Genomic DNA, 25,593 nt, shown 5'->3' with positions numbered 1-25,593 from the left:
GTTTAGGTGGAATCTCTTTTCCTTCACCTCGAGCCCATGACTCCTGGTCCTATTTTCTGCAGCGGAGGTTACTGGGGGAGTGGAGCGGGGGAGGCAACTATCAATTTCTCGCATTAGGCTGGGGTTGGACTAGATGACCCTTGGAGTCCCTCCCAACTCTTCGTTTCTATATGACATTTTTTTTTCTTTTCAGGCATTTCAGTCTATGCAGTAGCAACATTCCTGTGTGGTGTGGTGGGGGAGAGAGAGACTGCTGTCTCTTTTGGCAGGGCCCCAGTTTTTCTGCCAGATGGCAAACATTTGAACGACCCTCAGCGTTGAGAACCAGTGTTTAGATGTCAATAAAGGCCCTGGATGGGATTGGAGAGCCAGTGTTTCGTAGTGGTTAGTGTCGGACCAGGACAGTGATGGCGAACCTTTTCGAGACCGAGTGCCCAACTGCAACCCAAAACCCACTGATTTATCGCCAAGTGCCAACATGGCAATTTAACCTGGATACTGAGGTTTTAGTATGGAAAACATGGTTGGCTCCGAGGCGCGCATTACTCGGGAGTAAGCTTGGTGGTAGTCGGTGGCTTTGCTTTGAAGGAACTGTGCAACGCTTCGAACAGGTGAATCACGACCCTAAGAGGGTTTACTCAGAAGCAAACCCCACTTCCAGCAACCGAGCTTACTCCCAGGTAAAGGATCATGCTTTCGTTCTTCCCATGAAAATCAGTAGGGTTTAACAGTGCTTAACAGGGTTACCTACACTGCTTCCCCAAAACTACACTGCTTCCCTGAGCCTTCTGGGGAGTGCGGTCTAAAAATATAATAAATAAATAAATAAAATAAATAAACTAGGTCTTAGGTTTAATGCTAATAATCTCCCTGAAATAATTACACTATTATCACATGATGAACTCTGTGCACGCGTGCCCACAGAAAGGGCTCTGAGTGCCACCTCTGGCACCCGTGCCATAGGTTCGCCACCACTGGACTAGGATCAGGAAAACCCAGGTTCGAATCCGCACTCTGGTGTGGGAGCTCCCTGGGGCCAGTCACGTCCTCTCAACCTGGCCCACCTCACAGGGTTGTTGTGAGGATAAAACGGAGGAACGAAGGGTGTGAGCCGCTTTGGGTTCCTATTGGGGAGAAAGGCAGGGTAGAGATGACATACATACATACATACATACATACATACATACATACATACATACATACATACATACATACATAAATAGTGGGGCCAGAAATGTATTGGCAGCAGGCGGAAGGAGTCCAATAAGGATTTAGGCTCCCAAGGCCTTGACATCTGCCCTATTCTTCCTTTTGCAGAATGTTTTTCTGGGCCTTCAATTGCCGAAATCCATTGGGCCTTGCGAGTTGCATGATTTGGGGGGGTGGAATCCTAGACGGACAGTTTTGCTTATCAGTCCGCGCTGACGCCCGTTTGCAACGAAGGTGGAAACAGATTAGCCAAAAAAACCATTTATTTGAGCATTGGAAAGATTTATGCTCTGCCTTTCCACCCCAAGCTGTTCGAAACTGATTATGGACCCGTTCTTTAAAAGAGAAAATGGAATAAAAAACTAGATGTGCAGCATCTACCAGATCCAGAGAACACTTTCACGGGAATTAGCCCTATGGGATTTACTTTGGAGTAGACTTACTTAGGAATGCTCCTTTAAATGGCCGGAATATAACGTGGATTTAGTAGAGTTAGCAATAGATTCAGCCCTTAGACCTCCACAACTGAAATGGGATTATCGTTAGCAGCAATTCTTAATTTTGGGCCAATCCTAAGAGGTGCTCTGTTCTGGCCTCCTTTATAATCACTTCTTAGAATCATAGAGTTGGAAGAGACCCCAAGGGCCATCAAGTCCAACCTCCTGCAATGCAGGAACACACAATCAAAGCACTCTTGACAGATGGCCATCCAACCTCTCTTTAAAAACCTCCAAAGAATCCACCACACTCCGAGGCAGTGAATTCCACTGTCAAAGAGCCCTGACTGTCAGGAACCTCTTCCTAAATGGGATTCTGGCTTCAGTTCTGGTGTACATTGATAGTTTCAGTTATTTAATTGTATTGTTACCCAAAGTGGAGACATCGTCTCTCAATAACGTGGGGTATATTAGCTTAGAGCAGTCTGCTTATTAATGTTGCGAGAGGCTGGGTAAGGAATCTTTAATACCAATATATACAAAGATCAGCTGTCGGAAGAAAATCCACAGAGAGGAATATAATGCAAATTTGACAATCTTTATTGTCGGGATAAGAGGTTCACAAGCATTTGATTCAATGCAATAAACACACACTCACAGAGTTCCGAAGATATAGATAGGTTGGAAAATAGATTTGGAATAGAAAGGGGTATGGGATATATGGGTAGTATGACCTGATCGCGACGTGAAGAAGATCTGGGGTTCAGAATTAAAGGGCCAGCGTTTGGTTCCAGGGGGCTGCACATTGGTCCCAGTTTTAATGTACCATCTATGTATGGACTCAAGGCACAGGATATACTAGCTCTGTTGTGAAGTTCCATTTGGGAATCACATAAAATGGAAACATTATATTTCCCTTGGAATTAAACATTGTACAGTCTCATATGGTCTTATGAACATTTGCTCTACGATGTATGTTATGTGAATCTGTGAAGTTCCATTTGGGAACCGCATAAAAAATGGAAATGCAAAAATTTCCTGGAACTCATCAATTTGAAGTCTCATATGGACTTTTGAATGTACACTTTACAAATGAAATGATGAAAATTGTACATTGATTTGTTTTATTGACACTGGCACTTTATGTAAATGCATTGTACTTTATTACTTTCATCAATAGGTTATTAGAATAGGGTTAGTATTGGTATAATTGTGTTAATATTTATATGAAAAATAACTGAAAAAATAACTTTGTACAAATGTTGTTGGAATGATTTATTACAGTTGTCATATACACATAATTCCAAGTTAGTGTGCCAATTTGGTTTGTTCATTCCTGTCAAAGGTGGAAAGGTGTCAGTGGCATGGAGCGATTGGCCCGTTGGAGGGTAGAATATTTATAGGGTGAAGAACTACTTCTGGGGGTGTCAGGACAACCTTTGGGGGATGTCAGGACAATCCGTGGGAGGTGCCCGGATGGATTGTTTGAGAAACAATAGAGTGCATTCTAAGGTGGTCCGGAGAAGTTAGTTACAGCAGGGAGTATCTGGGTTAAGATAATCAGGGGAGGCAATGTCAGCACGGGGTTCTCTTGTGGCTGGAAATTAGTATCCGTTCAGCAGGGCTACTGTATCATGTTGTGGACACATTCGTCCTTGGCTGTGGAGCTGAAAATGTGCTGCTATGGCAAGCAAGCCGAGAGCATGAGAACAGGAAAACAATTCCTGGAAGTTCCTTGTAGGTTGACCTGGATATATCCAGAGAATGGGCTCCCCATCTCTGCAACACCAGCATTACCCCTTTGGCTGGCACACGGGCAGGGACACCTGTGAGTAAGCACTCTCCCCCGTTATGCGGTATGGTAACAGTATCACGTCTCTGGAAGGATGCCTCTTTTTTGTTTTTGGAGAGGAAGGAGCAAAGTAACCTCAGTGCCAACAGGATGTGAATACCCAGGGGTATGTCTTTGACCCGAAAGCTTGCATTTTGCAAGCTTGGATGTACTGTGGGTTTTCTGGACTGCATAGCCAGGGTCTGGTAGTTTTATCTCTTGAGGAGCTAAAACTACCAGACCCCTGCTATGCAGCCCGGAAAACCCAGAAAATCTAGTTGATAGTTGATTCTGGCTGTGAGAGCCTTTGACCACCCAGGTGTATTTTGAAAATTTCCCTTCCCCTGTGATATTTTTTAAAACCATTTTTTATTTTCTCAACATACAAAAGAACAAAAAAAAACCCCACAAACACTTCCACAATACTCCCACATCAATACAAAACAAGAACATGAAATACAATATAGAAAAATAACCATATAATGACTTCCCACTATCTCGTTGTTTGTAATATCTTCTCAATGAATAGAGTAAGTGCGCCTCTAACAGCATTCACCAAATACAGACCCAAAAATCACGTGACGCACGTGTGCTGCACAGTGACTTGTGCATATTACAATTATTTTTTACAGTGTATAAACATACATAACTGCATCGGTGTTACTGAAGTTCTCCCATCGGAGATATCTGTAATGAGAGTAGAGATTATTAATAGCAATTGCATTTTATGTACCGTGTTTCCCCGAATATAAGACAGTGTCTTATATCAATTTTTGCTCCCAAAGATGCGCTATGTCTTATTTTCAGGGGATGTCTTATTTTTCTGCGTTCTGTTCGTCGGGCATGCTTCCAAACAAAAACTTTGCTACGTCTTACTTTTGGGGGATGCCTTATATTTCGCACATCAGCAAAACCTCTACTGCGTCTTATTTTCCGGGGATGTCTTATATTCGGGGAAACAGGGTATGTTTATACACTGTAAAAAATAATTGTAATATACACAAGTCACTGTGCAGCACACGTGTGTCACGTGATTTTTGGGTCTGTAATATCATCTCCCCATGATTCCCCAAAATTAGGGGGCTTAAGTATAACGGTTTTGAAATGTGATTTTTTCCCCCCTGTATCTTTTAAATTGTTATCCACTTTGGGGGCCTTTTGGAAGATAGAACGATGGGGTACAAATGTTGATAATCGAAACGGTAAATAAATGGCCCCTCTGTGGTGGCGTTGCCTGGCCCCAGTGCCCTTCGGGGACTTCCCTGCCCTTCCAGCTTGGATTTGTGAGGGCATTGGAATTAGCTGTTCTGAAAGAGCTTTCTTCTGGCACCTCAGTCAAAATAATGTCTTGTCAGCTCGGAATGTCTTGTCAGCTCGGAGAAAGACCTTTTATTGCTCTGGCCGGCGTTGGCTTTCTGCCAGGGCTACCCTGCCTTTGGTATGGCTGGGCGGAAGGACTGCGTTCTGCCTGCTGTTTCACGTGCCCTTGGTTCTGCAGCGACCTTTCTCCTGACTATCTGGAAGAGCAAAGGGCACTGCTTTTCGGAACGTCACCACGTCTTCCAGTTCGTCCGAGCGTTCGCTTTCCGATCCTCTATCTTGATTGCAGAACAGCGGTTTGACGCTCCTTCGACTAGCCTGCTCAGGTTCTGCTGCCGGCCACTCCTCGGCTTTGTTCATTCATTTCTCCCTCTCCCTCTCTTTCCCTTGCAGCTGTGTAAATGAGTATGGAAGATTATGACTTCCTCTTCAAGATAGTTTTAATCGGGAACGCCGGCGTGGGGAAGACCTGCTTGGTGAGGCGTTTCACTCAGGTAAGGGGAGCTTGCGTGGGGAGGTGGCTGCCAGGTTGGTTCGAGTGTCTGCGATTGGGCCAAGGGAGCCCAGCTGGCTTCCGTGGCAGAGCAGAGGATTCGAATCTAGTTCTAGGCCAATGCTTTAACCACAGATGTCAGAGGGGCGGGCTCAGTGGAACAGCTCAGCATCTGCAGTTGAAAGAACCAGACTGTAGGTGACACGAAATACCTTTTTCTTGAGCACCTGGGGAGCCGCTGCTGGTTAAGAACATAAGAACATAAGAACAAGCCAGCTGGATCAGACCAGAGTCCATCTAGTCCAGCACTCTGCTACTCGCAGTGGCCCACCAGGTGCCTTTGGGAGCTCACGTGCAGGAGGTGAAAGCAAGGGCCTTCTGCGGCTGTTGCTCTCGAGCACCTGGACTATTAAGGCATTTGCAATCTCAGATCAAAGAGGATCAAGATTGGTAGCCATAAATCGACTTCTCCTCCATAAATCTGTCCAAGCCCCTTTTTAAAGCTATCCAGGTCAGTGGCCATCACCACCTCCTGTGGCAGCATATTCCAAACACCAATCACATGTTGCGTGAAGAAGTGTTTCCTTTTATTAGTCTTAATTCTTTCCCCCAGCATTTTTTCAGAAAGTAAGATACTTCCCTGGTTCCTGAAATGGTGGCCCAGAAAGAGAGAAAAAAATTCTCTCTTTTCAACACATTTTCCTCCACCCATGCATAATTTTATAGACTTCAATCATATCCCCCCTTTGTAGCTTGGACTTCTTTCTCCGATCTTGAAATGGTACAAATTCTGAGAAGGCTCTGTTGCTCAGTGTGTGTATGAGAGAGATGATCCCCTAGAGTTGCCAGATCCCCTCTGGGCACTGGTGGGGGATGGAGGGGCTAGGCCAGTGGTGGCGAACCTATGGCACGGGTGCCAGAGGTGGCACTCAGAGCCTCCCTGTGTAAGGCACGCGACAAAACAGAGTGCCCCCCCTGGCCATCTAGGCTGTGCCTTCGGGGTCAGCTAAGGGCTCCCAATTATTAGGCATTAAAGCCTAGTTTTGGGGAAGCAGTGTAGGTAACTGTCCTGTTAAGTGCTGTTGAAACCCCACTGATTTTCATGCAAAGAACTAAAGCACGATCCTTTACCTGGGAGTAAGCTTGGTTGCTGGCAATGGGGCTTGCTTCTGAGTAAACCCTCCCGGAAGAGTTGCACGGTGGCTTCAAAGCAAAGCCACCGACTACCACCAAGCTTACTTCTGAGTAACACACACCTCGGAGCCAACCGTTTTTTTCTAAACTAAAACCTCAGCATTCAGGTTAAATTGCCGTGTTGGCACTTTGTTATAAATTAGTGGGTTTTGGGTTGCAGTTTGGGCACTCGGTCTCGAAAAGGTTCGCCATCGCTGGGCTAGGCTGCAAGACTGAGGCTGGGAAAAATCCAGATTTTGAGAGGGAGCCTGAGGAATTGATCTCCGTTGCTGGGAGATGGGTTGCGTGTCTGGACGGCGGCAGCCTCGCTCTTGGATTCTGTCCCCAGGACCACAGCCCGCCCTTTCTAACTGTTGTGAAATGTCTTGGGCTTTAAGAGGAAGTGAGGCCCATAGAGCCAAATACAGCCGCAAGAAACAGCGCCCCCCCCCCCTCGAAAAGAGCCCCACACCAGGCCTTGTTCCCTTCGACACTAAAAGAAACGAAAGAAGTTCAGAGACCGCGAAGGCAGCGTTGGATTGGCTTTGCGCCTGGCTTGGAAAACAAGCTCGCCTTAAGGGATTATGTAACACTCCTCGCGTTCCGTGACAATTTGAAATTTTGAATCGTCAGCACTCTTTAACCCACAGGGAGCTCTTTCGAAAACCAGCCTTTGGAAATGCTAAATCCTTTCCCTCTCCTCCACGTTCCCCCACCCCCTCCAATCTGCTTTCCCTGGCTTCAGGCGCATAGCCACGGCGCCGGAGTGGAGTAGACCCCTCGAGGGGCAGTTGTGAAAAATGCACAGCTTGTTGTGTTGGGCTGCAGCCTTCTGGCTTCGCTTCCAGCGTGCAGGGAGCCGGAGGTGCCCAGGCTAACACAGCGAGCGAGAGAAGAGAAGCGCTTCCTCTGTCGGAACTCAGCCAGAGGAAGAATTCTAGTGGAAAATAGCTGAGGTTGCCCATTTCCTCTGGCAACCGGGACGTCCTTTTGGCGTTTCCAGAAACCTTGTTGCTTGCTACAAAGAGCAGGGCATGCATACAGAAAGGCAAAGGTTGGGGGGGGGGGGGAATACCCCTCTTTCCCTTTCTGTAAAAGGGAGGCAAAAAACCAGTTTAAAGAGACACTGGCAAGGTTTGGTCTTGCTCAGCTATGGTCAGCTTCCAGAGAACAAGTTTTGCTGGTTCTCTTTGGCTCATCCTAAGTGCCGAGCGCCACATGGGCAGTGGTGGGATCCAAAAATTTTAATAACAGGTTCCCTTGCCAGCCCCCACTCAGCAAAGGGGGCAGAGGCGTACCTAGGCAAACCTGAGCCCTGGGCAAAACCTGAGTTGGATGCCTCCCCCCCATGGACAGCCACCCCACCACGACCCCCCAAAATGTTTTTGCACCAGGTCATTTCTAAATCATCATCATATTATAGAAAATGCCCCAACTCACAAATCTGAACACAGCAATGGTGAAACACACAGGTTCTTTGATAGAGACTGGGGAGATAAAAGGTACGAAAGGCTGAGAATCAATGAATTGCGGTACCTGAAAGGGATTAACCCAGTTCAGGGAGTGACATCATTAGTCGCAATTGCTATATGGAACCTTCACGTTCAAAGGCAGTGTGCCTCTCGGGGAGGCAAGGGCCCAATTAGCAAGGACCCATCTCGGCACACACAAATAATTAGTAACCCACTCTCGGGAACTGGTGAGAACCTGCTGGATCCCACCTCTGCACACGGGTGTTGGGCAATTGGTTGTGGTTTCTGTTGGGAAAGAGCCTCCATCGGCAGTGGCCCTGCTTCTTCGTCTTCGGAGGTAACAAGGCCACCATCAGTGGAGGTTGAGGAGTGAGCAGCAGCAGCCGGTGGCAAGCCGGGGCCCGCTGGCCGCTGCCCCCCCCCCCCCCCCCGGCTCAACCTCTATCGGCAGTGACCCCGCTTCTTCGTCTCCGGAGGTAACAGGGCCACCATCAGTGGAGGTTGAGGAGGGAATGGCAGCAGCCAGTGGTAAGCTGGGGCCCGCTGGCTGCTGTGCCCCTCCCCCCCCAGCTCAACCTCTATTGGCAGTGGCCCTGAGTCAGATATCTGATGAAGAGAGCTTTGATTCTGGAAAGCTCATATCCTGGAGATCTTGTTGGTCTTTATGATGCTGCTGGACTCAAGTCTTGCTCTTGATCAGGGGTCTTCAAACTATGGCCCTCCAGATGTTCATGGACTATAATTCCCATCAGCCCCTGCCAGCATGGCCAAGTGGTAGGGCTCATGGGAATTGTAGTCTGTGAACATCTGGAGGGCCATAGTTTGAAGACCCCTGCTCTTGATCAACTAAATCTTGTGGCCTGAATTACAATATTTTTGCGTAGCGTCATGATTCCACTTACTAGCCGTCAGGACCGTTCATCTGGCCCGGTTCTTTCTGGATCCCCTCCCCCTTTCCCCGACCATATCCTGAAACCCTGGCAAATATAAGGTCATACCAGTGTGCCTTGTGAATATACATATTGCGGGGGCCTCCACTCCGCTTTCTGTGTCAGGCTCCCAAAACTGGAGGGTGGAGTAGTGATCCCAAGCCAGATGTGTGCCAGCTGTTCTCCACCTCTGGTGTCCGAGGCTCGGCCAGACTAACATTTATGTTCTTCCTTTGAAGGGGCTTTTCCCACCGGGTCAAGGAGCCACCATCGGGGTTGACTTTATGATCAAGACGGTGGAGATCAATGGTGAAAAAGTAAAGGTAAGCCCCACCTGGATTTTCCCTCATTTTGCCCCCTTCTTCTGTGTTCATTCAGCCGGAACAGGCTATGTGCATAGAGCAGGGGTCTTCAAACTACGGCCCTCCAGATGTTCATAGACTACAATTCCCATGAGCCCTACCACTTGGCCATGCTGGCAGGGGCTGATGGGAATTGTAGTCCATGAACATCTGGAGGGCCGTAGTTTGAAGACCCCTGGTATAGAGAGAAAGACCCTGCAAGGGGTGCCAAGAAGGCAGTTAGATAGGATAGTTAGGTGGCCTCTTCTCTCCTGTTACAGGTCATTCCTTGTCTGTACCAGATTGCCGCTCTTAGGGAAATACGTTGCCCTAGGACAGTGGTGGAGAACCTTTGGCACTCCAGATGTTATAGACTACAATTCCCATCAGGGGCTGATGGGAATTGTAGTCCATAGCATCTGGAGTGCCAAAGGTTCGCCACCACGGCCCTAGGATGTGCTGAGAACCACTGTCGTGTTGTGGTTAACAGCAGCTGGACTCTTGTCTGTGAACTGGATTTGTTGCCCTGCTCCTGCATGTGAAGCCTGCTGGGTGGCCTTGGACTAGTCACAGTTTTCTTAGCCCCACCCCCTTTGCAAGGTGTCTGTTGTGAAGAGAGAAGAGGAAGAGTTTGGATTTATACCCCACCTTTCTCTCCTGTAAGGAGACTCAAGCTCCTTTCCCTTCCTCTCGCCACAACAGACACTTTGTTAGGTAGGTGGTTCCGAAGAACTGTGACTAGCCCAAGGTCACGCAGCAGGAATGTAAGAGGGCGGAAACACATCTGGTTCACCAGATAAGCCTCTGCCACTCAGGTGGAGGAGCGGGGAATCAAACCCAGTTGTCCAGATTAGAATCCACCTGCTCTTAACCAGTACACTAACTTTGTTTATTGGCCTGTCTGGAATGAACCTTAGAGTGGAGTCAGATGTCTCTTTTTAAGAAATGCACAGACTGCAGTGCTGAAATATCACAGTGTAATGACATTTCTTTTTGTTTGTTTGTTAAACTTTATTAAATTTCGAAAATAACAACAGCATCATATTAAAACCTATATAACCCTTAAGATAAACATTTAACACATCATCAAGTTTACCTGTTGCCCCTCCGCCCCCTCATAATGCATTACTGCATTATCCTTCAGCGTTTACACTTTCCTACTACACAAAAAGCAAGGTCTAGCAGACAAAGTGGGAAAAAAGGAAGCTTACCAAACTTAATTCTCAACTTTGACTGATTTGAAGAAGAAGAAGAAGAAGAAGAAGAGTTTGGATTTATATCCCCCCTTTCTCCTGCAGGAGAGTCAAAGGGGCTGACAATCTCCTTGCCTTCTTTCCCTCACAACAAACACCCTGTGAGGTGGGTGGGCTGAGAGGAAGCTCGAAGCTGTGACTAGCCCAAGGTCACCCAGCTGGCGTGTGTGGGAGTGCACAGGCTAATCTGAATTCCCCAGATAAGCCTCCACAGCTCAGGCGGCAGAGCTGGGAATCAAACCCGGTTCCTCCAGATTAGATACAATGAGCTCTTAACCTCCTACGCCACTGCTGCTCCTGTGTCAATCGCAGGTGTCAATCTGTCTTACTAATAATCCATATCACATATTTGCCATGTGTAAGGACATCTCTGCCTGTCTTGTGTGTTTGGGGCAAGGATGCGTTACGATGGGCCAGAGCCATAGCAAGGGGGAACCGTGCCTGGGCCATGTGTGTGCCCTGCACCCCTGCCGTGCCCCCCGGAAAACCCCAACCATGCCCCCACATCAGCACACGCTCGGTGCAAGGGGCCCCGCCCCCTATCCCCTGGGTGCTAGACCACTGCCATGACCTGTGATATACACCAGCAGTTTTCCCCCAAGGCCAGGCACGAGAGGGAGGATACGTGTGGGATAACACAGTGGTGCTTCTCCCCTTTGGGATTCGTTCTTGCGTGGGTTCTCGCAGGTCTGAGGTGCATTGCTGGTTACAGGATTGTGTGCTAATACGGCCGTTTCCTTTCCCTCTCCCCCTCCCCTCTCATCACGCCGGGGGGGAAAACAGTTGCAGATCTGGGACACGGCGGGCCAAGAGAGATTCCGGTCCATCACGCAGAGTTACTACCGCAGCGCCAACGCGTTGATCCTGACCTACGACATAACGTGCGAAGAGTCGTTCCGATGCCTCCCGGAATGGCTGCGGGAAATCGAGCAATATGCCAGCAATAAGGTCATTACCGTCTTAGTGGGTAAGTGACGTTCGTTCTTTCTTGGCAAAAAGCAGTGAGCCCACAAGGAAAAAGTTCCAAAGAGACGATGGAAGAAGAGGAGTTTGGATTTATATTCCCCTTTCTCTCCTGTAAGGAGACTCAAAGGGGCTTAACAATCCCCTGTGAGGTGGATGGGGCCGAGAGAGCTCCAAAGAACTGTGACTCACCCAAGGTCACCCAGTTGGCATGTGTTGGAGCGCACAGGCTAGACCAGGGGTAGGGAACCTGCGGCTCTCCAGATGTTCAGGAACTACAATTCCCATCAGCCTCTGTCAGCATGGCCAATTGGCCATGCTGGTAGGGGCTGATGGGAATTGTAGTTCCTGAACATCTGGAGAGCCGCAGGTTCCCTACCCCTGGGCTTACTAGTCTACCAGATAAGCCTCCACAGCTCAAGTGGCAGAGCGAGGAATCACACCTAGTTCCCTAGATTAGCTTGCACTTGCTCTTAATCACTGCACCACACTGTCTACAAATGTAGAGAAGCATTTGTAGACAGGGGAGATGCCTGGTGTCTCTCCTTTAAAATTATGCCTTTTCTATGGGCCAGTACATATTGCCGTAGCTCATAGGTGTCAAACTTGTGGGCCCTCCAGATGTTATGGACTACAGTTCCCATCATCCCCTGCCAGCATGATGCTGGGATGGTGGGAATGGTGGGAACTGTAGTCCATAACATCTGGAGGGGCCACGAGTTTGACACCTGTGCCCTAGTTGATTTCCCACAGGGGTGTGCTCCAGAACTACGGGTCAAGCAAACCTGATTTGAGGAAGGGCGGGGGGGGGGGAGGGGAGAGATCCAGCTGCATTTATACCTGGCTGTACCTGTTCCTTTCTGAGCAGGGGGCATGGCACTTTAACAGTGGCTGAAACATTCAGCGCAGGGCAGATACAGCCTTTTCACAGCAAGGAGGTAAATGAAATCATCTGGTCAATAACCTCCCAGTAAATCTCTATTAAAGGCACGGGACCTCTTAGCAGCCAGAGATATCCCCCGTGAACAGTGAGTTCACCAAACAGAAAGAGAGGCCAGGGAAGAGCAGATATTACAAGGAATTGGGAGTTTTGGGACTGTGACCCAGACTGCATAGATCATGGTCTGCAACCTGCGGTTCTCCAGATGTTCATGAACTACAAATCCCACCAGCCCCTGCCAGCACGGCCAATTGGCCATGCTGGCAGGGGCTGATGGGAATTGTAGTCCACGAACATCTGGAGAGCCGCAGGTTGCAGACCCTGGCATAGATAAAGATCTGAGGGAATCCTACAGTTCAGACGTCAGCCGGGCAAAGAAACAGGCCCAGACACTAAAGAGGGGCCGGGGGAGGAGGGAACAGATGCAGCAATACGGCAACAGAGAAGAATAAAATAATCTTTGGGGAATTCTCACCTTGTTTTCTTAATGGAATATTTAATCCGTTGGCTTCTGCTTTTCTGCTCAGATTTGCTTTGAGGTTGAAAAGGGGAAATTCCCCCTGGATTAAAATACCCCAAGCCTCCCCCCCCCCCCCCGAAATGTTCTGACTGCCTGGTTCCCTTTTGAAACATCGCTTTGCTGGCCATTGATCGCTGTGCAGTCGAACCCTGCAGCAAGGAGAGGCCTGTTGACACGTGGTGCGTCGGCGCTTGGCTGCGTTTGCTTTGCGAATCTGATATCTCTGCTTTTGCTTTCAAGGGCGTCAGTCCACAAGCTCTGGAGGCCTTTTGAAGAGGCCATCTGGGGAGAGGGAGAGGTGGCTGAACGATGGGGCCTCCGAATCTTCTTTCTGGCTCCCCTAAGTGGTTTGACGCATGAATGGCAGGCTGGGGGGGGGGGGGGGAAATCCCTGCATAATTCTGTGCACGTGGGCCAAATGAGACGTTCAGGTTTTTATTGAGTTCCAGACCCGACTTGGGTTTCTTGAAGCCACGTAATAGTTGCTGTGAAGGGTTTTTAAAGATATACATGCAAAGAGATTCTTAAGCAGCAGAGATGCGCGACGGCGAATAAAGATATCCAGGGAGGCTGAGTTGCTTTTGTGTAAAAATATACGTTAACTAGTTTAAGAGGAAAGGGTTACACGGGGATAAAGCAAACTTTGTCTAGAGCCTTGCAACTTAGTCATCAACAACGTCATCCAAGAAGCACAGTGTGACATGATCTTACAGTTAAGGCGATCTTACTTATTTTCCTCCTTTCGCAACAACCCGGCCGAGTAGGTAAGGCTGGTAAAGAGCAACGGGCCCCAAGGCAGCCAGAGATCTTCATAGCCTGATGAGAAAGTCAGATCTGCATCTCCTTGATCTGAGCCAGGTTGCAAGAAGGGTGTAGGAGCCATTTTCTATGTGTGTCTCCTCATCAACCCCCCCCCCTGCCCCCCCAATCCCTTTCTCTCACCCCAAAGGCCCTCTTGCCTTGGCAGAAATAAGGGCCCAGGTGGAGCCGTCTATCTTGTGACTATCCAGGCCTGTGAGGAAAAACACCCAATGCATTGTGGCACCCTGAATCCAGCTTCCTTGATTTTTTTCCAGCGTTTTCCCACCCTTTTGAGCCAGTGTGGCGTAGTGGTTAAGAGCAGGTTTGATTCCCCGCTCTGCCACTTGAGTTGTGGAGGCTTATCTGGGGAACACATGCCCTGGGTGACCTTGGGCTAGTCACAGTTCTTTGGAGCTCTCGCAGCCCCATCCACCTCACAGGGTGTTTGTTTGGGGGGATGGGAAGGGAAAGGAGATTGTCAGCCCCTTCGAGTCTCCTTGCAGGAGAGAGAGGGGGGAATATAAATCCTACACTTCAACTCTTCTTTTAAAGCAACTGAATATGATGGGAGATTCCCTCCCGCATCCAATTAGAGGGCCTGCGCTAAACACTTCTAATTCCTTTGCCTGTGCAGCAGTGCATAGCAGGAGCGCTTCTGCAGGATTTATCTATTAAAGGGAAATTAACAACCCTTGATTCCGATAACACCAAAGAGGGAGTATTTCGGTGTGGTTCTCTGCACCGTTAACCTCCAAACCAGGCAGAAGACCTGTAGAAACCTGTAACTTTTGTGGAGATAAGAACATGCTCTTGTTATTGAGCAAGGCAGAAAAAGAAAATACAGGCGTGAAGGTTAACCCTATCATTACTGCGCAGATCCAAGCTCCTGGCTTGGCTTAATCGTATTATAGCAACACTTTTTACAACAAATCTGTTTTCAGCTTGCCTGACTGTTTTCAGTAATTATCAGCTGCCCAAATGGTGTGCGTTGTGCTATCAAGTTGCTTTCGACTCACGGGGATCCAACGAATCAGTGTTCTCCAAAACATCCTGTGGTTGACAGCCCAGCTTGGGTCTTGCAAACAGAGGGCTGTGGCTTCCTTTATTCAGTCAGTCCCACCAAGAATATGTCTTGTTTGGTGAAGAGAAGGTTAAGAGGTGACATGATAGCCATGTTTAGATATTTGAAGGGATGTCACGTTGGTGAGAGAGCAAGCTTGTTTTCTGCTGCTCCAGAGACTGGGACCAGGAGTCATGGGTTCAAGGTGAAGGAAAAGAGATTCCACCGAGCCCTTTGAGGGTGAGGCGGCCAATCAATCAATCAATCAATCAATCAATCAATCAATCAATCAATCAATCAATCAATCAAACAAACAAACAAACATCAGGAAAAACTTCCTGACAGTAAGGGCTGATAGACAGTGGAACGCACTACCTCAGAGTGTGGTGGAGTCTCCTTCTTTAAGAGGTTCTTAAACAGAGGCTGGATGGCCACTTGTCAGGAGTGCTTTTGATTGTGTGTTCCTGCACTGCAGGGGGTTGGACTTGATGGCCCTTGGGGTCTCTTCCAACTCTATGATTCTATGAAATGTCACCTAGGTTTCTTCTGAGACTTTCATCCAGAGAAATCTGATTCGCTTTTTACAGGAGGAGGTTTCGGCATCTGACAAAGACTTGCCTCTCTGTCTGGGCGTTTGACTGATCCCCCCCCCCCCCCGCCACTGGGAGGGGGGGCGTCGAGGTGTCCTGTGCACTCCTCCCATTTTTAGGGGGGCTGGGTGGGAGTTTTTTTTAAATAACTTTTTACAGTTTTAGGATTGTGTTTCATAGGGATTTTATTAATTATGTTGAAAAGGACCTTCTTTTGGTTTTTATTGTAACCTGCCCTGAGACTGTAGTAAAGGGTGGAGAATAAATCTAAATAAATAAATATTAATGGAAAAATATCCATCCTAAGTTTCTCTGCATCTGTCCTATTGTAATCATGTGGTTTTCTCAGTGGTGGCGAACCTATGGCACGGGTGCCAGAGGTGGCACTCAGAGCCCTCTCTGTGGGCACGCGCGCACAGTTTGTCATGTGGGGGCCCCCCGGAAAATCGGCCCCCCCACACATCTAGGCTGGCCTGGGCCACTGGCCATGACATGTAGGTAACCCTGTTAAGTGCTGTTAAACCCCACTGATTTTCATGGGAAGAACTAAAGTGCAATCCTTTTCCTGGGAGTAACCTTGGTTGCTGGCAATGAGGCTTGCTTTTAAACCCTCCTAGGGTCATGATCCACCCATTTGAAGTGTTGCACGGTTGCTTCAAAGCAAAGCCACCAACAACCACCAAGCTTACTCCCAAGTAACACACGTCTCGGAGCCAACCGTTTTTTCTAAACTAAAACCTCAGTATTCAGGTTAAATTGCCGTGTTGGCACTTTGTGATAAATAAGTGGGTTTTGGGTTGCAGTTTGGGCACTCGGTCTCGAAACGGTTCGCCATCACTGGGCTATCTAGATAACTGAGATAATCAACGTGATTGTCCACATAGTCAGTGTGGCATAGTGAGTAAGAGCAGTGGGCCGTGATCGGGATAACTGGGTTCGATTCCTTGCTCCTCCGCATGAGGCCTGCTGGGTGACCCTGGGCCAGTCACAGTTCTTCCAGAACTCTCTCAGCCCCACTTACCTCACAAGACGTTTACTGTGGGGAGAGGAAGGCGATTGTAAGCCACTTGGCGCCTCCTTAAAGGAAGAGAAAAGCGGGGTATAAAAACCAAACCAAATCCACTCTTCATAAGTGCAAATAAACCAACCACCCTGTGTATATGAGTTACATCTGATATAGCAAAATTAGGCCAATCTCAACTCTCAAGCTCCTTTGAAAAGTGGTTAGTTCTAACTTCCTTAAGCATAAGCATAAGCATTTATTGTCATTGTGCACGCACAACGAAATTTACAGCAGCATTCCTCGATGCACACAATTTCAGACTCATACCCCATCCTCACTTTCCCCTTCCTGCACCCATCCCTACACAGCCCCAAACACATCAACACGAAGCCGCGGAGTTCAGCATCGCCACAGCTCTAGAGTAGAAGCTGTCTCTAAGCCTCTTTGTCCTAGTTTTGATAGACCTGTATCGTCTGCCGGGTGGTAACAGTTCAAAAATAGAGTGTGCTGGATGAGACGGGTCTCTCAGAATATTTTGGGCTTTATTTAGGCTTCGGGAATTATAGATTTCTTCCAAGGAGGGGAGAGGGCAGCTGATAATCCTCTGTGCAGTAGTGATCACCCTTTGGAGTGCCTTCCTATCTGCCACTGTGCAACTGGAGAACCATACACAGATGCAGTAGGTTAAGACACTCTCTATAGCACAGCCGTAAAAGAACACCAGGAGTTTTCCATTCAGTTGTTGTTTCCTTAAAAGTCTCAGATAGTACAGTCTTTGCTGGGCCTTCCTTAGAACTACTTCAGCGAGCTGTCCAAGATGATAGTAACATTAAGCAAACAAAGTTCACTGACCGTTCAAAAAATGCTTGAACTCTTGTTAGCTTGCACACTCAGCCAGAAAAGATTAGTGATACCGTAGCTGTAGCTGAAGTGATACTTTCAATCCAACCTCATGGACTCAGCAGAAGATGCCACTTCCTGATTCAAACCATTGGGCCACTGAAGTCAGTATTACCTACTCAGACTAGCAGTTGCTCTTCAAGGTTTCAGGAAGAGGTCTTTCCCATTACTGGCATGGTGTAGTGGTTACGAGCAGATGGACTAATCTGGAGAACTGGGTTTGATTCCCCACTCCTCCAGCTGAGTGATGGAGGCTTATCTGGTGAACCAGATGTGTTTCCGCACTCCTACATTCCTGCTGGTTGACCTTGGGCTAGTCACAGTTCTCTCAGAACTCTCTCAGCCCCACCTACCTCACAGGGTGTCTGTTGTGGGGAAAAGGAAGGGAAAGGAGCTTGTAAGCCACCCTGAGTCTCCTTAGAGGAGAGAAAGGTGGGGTATAAATCCAAACTCTTCTTCTTCTAACTCAGGGGTCTTCAAACTATGGCCCTCCAGATGTTCATAGACTACAATTCCCATGAGCCCTACCACTTGGCCATGCTGGCAGGGGCTGATGGGAATTGTAGTCCATGAACATCTGGAGGGCCATAGTTTGAAGACCCCTGTTCTAACTGGAGGTGCTAGGGATCGAACCGAGGGCCTTCTGCATACCTAATAGAAGCTCTACCACTGAGGCCTCCTTCTGAGGAGCTTAAGGGATTGGACGCTGTTTTCCTCTATTCTGTTCTTGCTGGCCCCCATGCATGAATAGAAGCAACCTTGTACTCTCTGGAAACAAGCCAATAAAAGCAATAATAATAATTTGTGCATGAATTACAACGTAAGAACAGCTAAAAACTGGTGGGAACATTGTCCAGAGGAAATCATGGAAGAGAAGGTCAAGATCCTGTGGGACTTGTGAATCCGAGTGGGCAAAGTATTGGCACGTAATGCACAGGGCATCACACTGATCGAGGACAAGAAAGTGACCATCGTCAACACAGCGGTATCTGGTGACAGCAGGGTCGTTGAAAAAGAACGTGCAAAGGTCACTAAATACCGCAATTTGAAAATCGGGATTCAGCGTCTATGGCACAAACCAGCTGAGGTCGTCCCAGTGGAATTCGCCACCCTGGGCGCTATTCTGAATAGACTAGGGCTGCACTTGAAACATCTTTAAATCAACTAAATCAACATCTTTCAGATTTGGCTACCAATCTTGATCCTCCTTGATCTCAGATTGTAAATGCCTTAGCAGACCAGGTGCTTGGGAGCAGCAGCAGCAGCAGCAGCAGAAGGCCATTGCTTTCACACCCTGCATGTGAGCTCCCAAAGGCACCTGGTGGGCCGCTGCGAGTAGCAGAGTGCTGGACTAGATGGACTCTGGTCTGATCCAGCAGGCTAGTTCTTATGTTCTTATTCAGAAGGCAGCCCTGCTGGGATCCGTACAAATACTATGCTGATACATTGCAACTTCCTAGGCCTCTGGGTGAGGCTCGAATTGTAATGAAAGGCCAACCACCACCTAAGGAACTGGCAACTGTGATATTAAACAAAATTAAATAATAGCACAAATGCTATGCCAATGCATTGCAATGGCTTAGGCCCCCAGGTGGGTTCAAGCTGCGATGAAAGTTGCAACACCAGCTGAAGAACTGGCAGCTGTGATATTAAACAAAATGTAATCTTATATATATAAAAGGCAAACCGTGACTTTGTTAGTCACTCCCTAACGCCGAAACGGCTGGACGGATCGCCCCCAAATGTTCACATGACGTTCCTCCGTGTTGCGGGCAGGTAATCAGACCTTCAAATCGCCAAAAGTCCATACCTGAGCCTGAGCCAGGTAAAACGTCTTTTTCCTGGCGCACCAGGCCATGAAGCTGGCTTTGTTTAACTGTCATCCTTAGAATGTTCGTGCAGCATGTCTGTGGCCTGAGGGGTTGGTATGCCCTTGGAAAGTTCGCTCAGATGGCCAGAGATGAGCAGTGAAAACACGAAATGGGTAACACTGTTAGGTAATATGAGTGGAAGTGACCACCCCAAAAGTCTATGCTGTGGATCATTGGACCTTCATGGACATCTGTGTGGGTTGCAGACTGTGATGAGAAGGACAATTGCCACAGCAATGCGTGGCCAGGCCCCGCTAGTAATGATAATAATTTGACAGCACTATAGTAATTGACACCATACGTATCTCCTAAAAGGTGGGGGGGACGGGGCAGGGAGAGGAAAGTAACGTTATGAAAATTCAACAGCGAAGCCCTCGCTCAACGTCTGTCGCGTTGAAAGGCACGCATTATGGCTCAGTTAAGGCAAAACGGCTGTTTATGGAGGCCATTAATGTAATGAACGATCTAGGAAATATATTTTGCGATCCGTAATGGGGGAGGGGGCTGGGGAGTAAAATGGGAGTATGCCTGTACGCGCTGTTCTTATAGCAGCTATATTTTAAGACATTTACCCTAGTGTAGAACGTAAGACAATTCTGTCTTAATTCTTCACGCCGCGCAGTCTGCGTTGGGGTATAAAACAGACATCAGGGATGATAAAATTACTGTTTTCATAAATTGTCGGCGTTACAGCCAGTGGTGGGATCCAAAAATTTTAGTAACAGCCTCCCATGGTGGTGGGATTCAAACTGTGGCGTAGCGCCAATGGGGCTGGGCGGGGCACGATGGGGTGTAGCCGGCCATTCCGGGGCGGGGCATTCCAGGGTGGGGCTGTGGCAAGGATGCAGCCGCTGCGCCGGTCCTTGGGCGGGAAACGAATGCACGCAGGCGCAGGCTGCTACACACACTGGAGCATGTGTATCTAATCTGGAGGAACCGGGTTTGATTCCCAGCTCTGCCGCCTGAGCTGTGGAGGCTTATCTGGGGAATTCAGATTAGCCTGTACACTCCCACACACACCAGCTGGGTGACCTTGGGCTAGTCACAGCTTGTCGGAGCTCTCTCAGCCCCACCCACCTCACAGGGTGTTTGTTGTGAGGGGGGAAGGGCAAGGAGATTGTCAGCCCCTTTGAGTTTCCTGCAGGAGAGAAAGGGGGGATATAAATCCAAACTCTTCTTCTTCTTCCTCTTCTAAAAATCAGAGTAGCATGCCTGTTACGTTAGGTGCTCAGAAACACAGGCGGGATAATGCTGCTGCATTCGTCTTGCTTGGGGGCTTCCTGGGCCTTGGTCTGATCTAGCTCGGCTTTTCTTGTGTTCCTAACCTTGCCCTCTGCTCTTGCTCACGCAGGGAACAAGATCGACTTAGCCGACAAAAGAGAAGTCTCCCAACAAAGAGCGGAGGAATTTTCCGAAGCCCAAGACATGTACTATCTGGAGACCTCGGCGAAGGAATCGGACAACGTGGAAAAACTCTTTCTGGACTTAGCTTGCCGGCTGATCAGCGAGGCGAGGCAGAACACGCTTGTAAACAACGTGGAGTCCCCGTTACCCGGCGAGGGCAAAAGTATCAGCTATTTGACTTGCTGTAATTTCAACTGACGGCCCGGAGCGCCGTGGCCCTTCCTTTTTGCCGAGGCCCGGCTCGACAGAGGGGATTCCGGACCTCCTCTTGACCCCATCCAACCGACGGACGTAGTCGAGGGCGAGACCTTGAAGCATGGCAGGCTGGCCGCTTCACCTGCAGGGTCGGCGTAGCAGAGTACAACCTGAATATAAACTGGCCTCTCCCAGAAAGCTCCTCTCGGAAGGCGGTGAACGATGCAGGAAACCTCTTGCACAAAACGTTTTGGATCTTTTCAGTAAGGGAATGCACATTAACCATTTGGCGGCTCTCTTGGGCAGCCAGCTAAGCAAATACCTGTATATAGGCCCCAAGTGATGGATTTATTTAAAAAAAGAGGCAACTCGGTGAAGTCTGTGTGCGTGTGCGTTTCATCCCCTCCCCCCCCCCCCCCAAAAAAAGTTGACATCTCCCAAATTCAGGCATTTTTCACTGAAGTCAAATTTTAAAAAGTTGGAAAAGACCAGTACTTTTGGAACCAACAAGAATGGAAATTAGAACTGCTCTGCTTCTTATTCCCCAATCGAGTCTATTACTGCCTGCCTCTATCTGTACAGAAGCTAGAAATTTCCCACCGATAGGGACCGATTAATTTTTATTTCCCTTGAGTGCAAACAAATTCTCCACATCTCTTTACTGATAAGAGGCATTTTAGCTGGACAAATTATGGCCACGGGAAGGGAACGTTTGAGGTGACCCAGACGCAGTGTTAGGGATCAATAAACTTTGTCTGCTTAAAGGAAGTGTTCTAAAGTTGGTAAATTGACTCAGTATTTCTCTACTGCCACCTATATATGGTTCCATTCCTACCATCTTTCCCCTCCTCTCATTTTAGACGAGGCCTAATAAAGGTGTTTTTTTTTAATACTATTGATTATTTCAGCAGCTAGCAAAAAAACTAGCCCTGGGCCGAGCAATTCAGAATGCTGAGAATCTAGAAAAGTAGGCAGGGTAGGTGGCCGTCAAAATAATATTATAATGTTAAAGGGGCATACAGTTTGGAGATCAGTCCAGGATATCCACATGTCTGCTTTAAGCACAGACTCCGCACTGGGGTGTGCCGCTAGAGACCCATTCGAGGGCCCTTCAGATTAAAGCTTCAAGGATGAATTTACAGGGCTCTCAGGAGACAGGACAACTGGTTCAGATAAGAGCCACCCAAAATAACCGCAGCGTCATCGAGTGGCGTTAAAGGTTTGATGAAGGGCGTGTGTTTTTTTTAATAGCGGCTCCCCCAGTGTTTGAAGAGCCACCAGTCGCGGAAATATTTTCTCATCGGGAAGCGAGTGTAAAACTTCATAAGCTTAGGAATAACAACGGCAGCGCATGTTTGGAATTTATTATGGCTCTTTGTGCTGGCTGTGATGATCTTGCAAAAGCCGGGGCTTTTGAAGGGCTCTCTGAAGTTGCCTTTCTCCATACGGCCTCTCCTGCAGTCTAGTTGCTTGCTGGCTCCCGCAATTGTAGCTCCTCTGGTTTCCCCACTGCTCTCTTGGGTCAAATTGTTGGCTCGGACAGTTCCTTTAATCTGAAACCTCAGATTGCGAGCAGTGTGAGATGTATCCTGATCTGTTTTTACACCTCCGGCGCCATGCACACGCAAGATTTTGGGTTTTGCACTCTTGATGCGGAAGGGGAATGGAAGAAGCAAAGGCCCAGTTCGTTTTTGGACGCTGGTGTTGGTTTGCTTATCATTAGAGGAAGGGGTTAACTTTTCCGGTCGTGGTGGAATTGCAATGGACTGTACTTTTAGTATTAATTTGCTGGTAATTCTGTATTTAGTATTAATTAGCTGGATATGTACAGGAGCTGGGTGCAGGTCACTGGTCGATGAGCCGGCGGGGCACTAGAGTGCATCTGAAGTAGCTCCTACCCAAGGAGAGAGGGAATACGCAAAAGCATAGACGTGGGGCACGCCCACAGGTCAACTCTTGTGCATCTGCCTTTCATTTCAATAGGGTTTGCACTGGGAAAGTGTCCGGTGGGTGATGCCCAATTATTGTCACACAATCCCTTTTGCATTGGGGGGGGGGGGGAAGCTGCTAAAAGTTTTAGCCTTTTTGAAAATAAAGCTGACATTTTAAAGAAAAACATCAATGAGCCTTTCTTGTCTCGACCAAGAGTTTTCCTGATTTCAAATTAATCCTACTCATCTGCCAGGTGGGAGATCGCCATTGTCCCTGAGTTGTGGCCACAGCGTAGGAGAGAGTTCTCTTTAAGGATATAGGAAAAGCTCGGTTGGATCAAACCAAGGCACATCAGATCCAGAAGTCTGTTCACACCGTGGCCAACCAGTGGGGGTTCCTGGAAGCCCCAAAACAAGGCGATTCCAGCAGCATTATACTGCCTACGTTCCGTGATGCGGCGGCCACGAAAGCCAATGCAATTCCGGGCTGTATCAATGTCTTAGAACCTTTGGCAGATGGCCATCCAGCCTCTGCTTAAAAACCTCCAAAGAAGGAGACTCCACCACACCCCAGACAATGTATTCTAGTTGAACAGCCCTTATCCTCAGGAAGTCCTTCGTAATGTTTAGGTGAAATCTCTTTTCCTGTACCTTGAATCCGTTACTCGACCCCTAGACTCTGAAGCAGCAGAAAACAAGCTTGTTCCCTCTTCAACATGTGATTCCTTCCAATATTTAAACATGGCTATCTTGCTACCCCTTAACCGCCACTTCTCCAGACTAAACACCCTCAGCTCCCTAAGTCTCTCTTTGTAGGGCATGGATTCCAGACCTTTTACCATTTTGGTCACCTTTCTCTGGACCTGTTCCAGCTTGCCAATATTCTTGAATTGCAGCACACAGAACTGGACACAGTATTCTATTGGGGTCTGACCACTGCAGAATATAATGTTACGTCCAGTGGTGGGATCCAAAAATTTTAGTAACAGGTTCCCATGGTGGTGGGATTCAAACAGTGGCGTAGCGCCAATAGGGCTGGAAGGGGCATGATGGGGGTGTGGCTGGGCATTCCAGGGGCGGGGCATTCCTGGGCGGGGCTCTGGCAAGGATGCAGTCCTTGGATGGGAAACGAATGCATGCAGGTGCAGGCTGCCACGCACGCCGGTGCACCTCCTGCTAGACTGCTTCAAGTTCTGCGCGCTACTGCTGAGAAGAGGGCGTAACTAAGGCAAAAATCACATGGCAAAATCACCAATTAGTAACCCCCTCTCGGCACACACAAATAATTAGTAACCTACTCTTGGGAACCTGTGAGAACCTGCTGGATCCCACCTCTGGTTACGTCCTTCGGTCTAGACATGCACTCCTATTTATGCAGCCCAAAATTGCATTGGCTTTCTTGTCTGCTGACTCATGTTCAGTTCAAAGTCTACTAAGGCTCCCAGATCCATCTCACAGGTACTGTTGTCCAACCAGGTGTCACCCATCCTATATCTGTGCATTTCAATTTTTTTTCTGCCTAAGTGTAGCATTTTACATTTATCTCTGTTGAAATTGATTGTGTTAAGTTTTGGCCCAGCTCTCCACTCTGTCCAGGTCATTTTGAATTCTGACCCTGTCCTCTGGGGTATTATGTACCCCTCCTAATTTGGTGTCATCTGCAAATTTGATGAGCAGGCCCTCTATTCCATCCTCCCAAGTCATTGATAAAAATATTGAACAGTGCTGGGCCCAGGACAGAACCCTGTGGCACCCCACTAGCCACTTCTTTCCAGGATGAAGATGAGCCCTTGGTGGGCACCCTTTGGGTTTGGTCAGACAACCAATTACAAATCCATCTAACGGTAGCCTTGTCTAACCCACATTTGACTAGCTTGCTTGCAAGAATGTAATGGGGGATCATGTCAAAAGCCTGACTGAAATCAAGTCCTGGGTGGCTCTTACGTTATAGGTTTTTTTATCCGCTGTGTGGCCACTCATGGTTGTTACTGGGATTCTTAGAATTTGAGGTCATCTGGTAGAATGGATTAGCAGCAGAAATAGGACACTAAAAATACTTTTTTCTATGGCAGTTTGTGAAAATTTATTGCCACAAAATGTGACAACGTGGGGCGAGGGTGGGTGGGTGGGTGTAGGGGAGGCGACCAGATAAATTCATGAATGATTGATTGTTGTGGGCTTTCCAGGCTGTGTGGCCATGGTCTGGTAAATCTTGTTAGGAACAAGATCTACCAGACCACGGACACACAGCCTGGAAAACCCACAACAACCAGTTGAGTCTGGCCGTGAAAGCCTTCGACAATTCATGAAGGATTACTGGATTTAGGGTTAGAACATTGTGGCTAAATTGAGCCACCGTATTTAAAGGCAGTGGATTTTGGAATGCCTGTCGCTGAATGAAATGGCCAAGACTGGATGGTTGCCTTTGTCCTTGAGGGCTACTTGGGGACACGGGGGAGAGCCGCTGTGGAAAGCGGAACGCCTTCCAGCCCGATTTCCTGGGATCCTTCTTAACAAATACAGTCATGGCTGCAAGCAAGGCTGAACACATCGCTCAGAGAAAGGATCTGGGCTGAAAACCTTCCTCCTCTGTCCTCGCTGGAGCAATAAAAGCAAAATTAATCATTCACGTTCTGTACAAGCTGATCTCTTTTTTTCTTGCAAACAGTCTGTGCGGTTGTGGGAACACAAAAGCCTGCTCGGTAAACATTTGGACAGCCAGAAGAGCCCCTTCAGGGGGCTGGGCGTCACGGCGTAGGGGAAGGAAGGCCCTGCATTGTATCCAAGTGCCTGTTTGTTACCCAGCTCATCCGTCAGCTCAATCAACAACGTATTGTTTGTTCCGTGCCGTGGGGTTTTTGCCTCCCGCAGCAGAGCCACGTTCCAGATGTTGCCTTTCATTTCCCACAGCTGCACGGCAAGGCTTAAAAACCCTTCCGTGATAGAACTGAGCATCT

General features: G+C 48.2%; 1 protein-coding gene across 2 annotated transcripts in view; it reads left to right on the top strand.

The window, feature by feature from the left end:
* Positions 1–22,821, top strand: part of RAB30 (RAB30, member RAS oncogene family) — a 59,464-nt gene extending 36,643 nt beyond the window's left edge. For both annotated transcript variants that reach the window (XM_048493375.1, XM_048493376.1), the window contains exons 2-5: positions 5,191–5,291; positions 9,104–9,187; positions 11,242–11,425; positions 20,458–22,821. In XM_048493375.1, the coding sequence (XP_048349332.1) occupies positions 5,199–5,291; positions 9,104–9,187; positions 11,242–11,425; positions 20,458–20,708 (612 nt within the window). In that variant the 5' untranslated portion in view covers positions 5,191–5,198 and the 3' untranslated portion in view covers positions 20,709–22,821. The remainder of the gene's footprint in view (positions 1–5,190; positions 5,292–9,103; positions 9,188–11,241; positions 11,426–20,457) is intronic.
* The last annotated feature ends 2,772 nt before the right edge of the window (positions 22,822–25,593 follow it).

This window comes from Sphaerodactylus townsendi, linkage group LG04 (genome assembly GCF_021028975.2).
Source record: "Sphaerodactylus townsendi isolate TG3544 linkage group LG04, MPM_Stown_v2.3, whole genome shotgun sequence".
In the NCBI taxonomy this organism is placed as follows: Eukaryota; Metazoa; Chordata; class Lepidosauria; order Squamata; family Sphaerodactylidae; genus Sphaerodactylus; species Sphaerodactylus townsendi.
The sequence above is the reverse complement of the archived record's forward strand: the minus strand, read 5'-3'. Positions and strand labels throughout refer to the sequence as shown.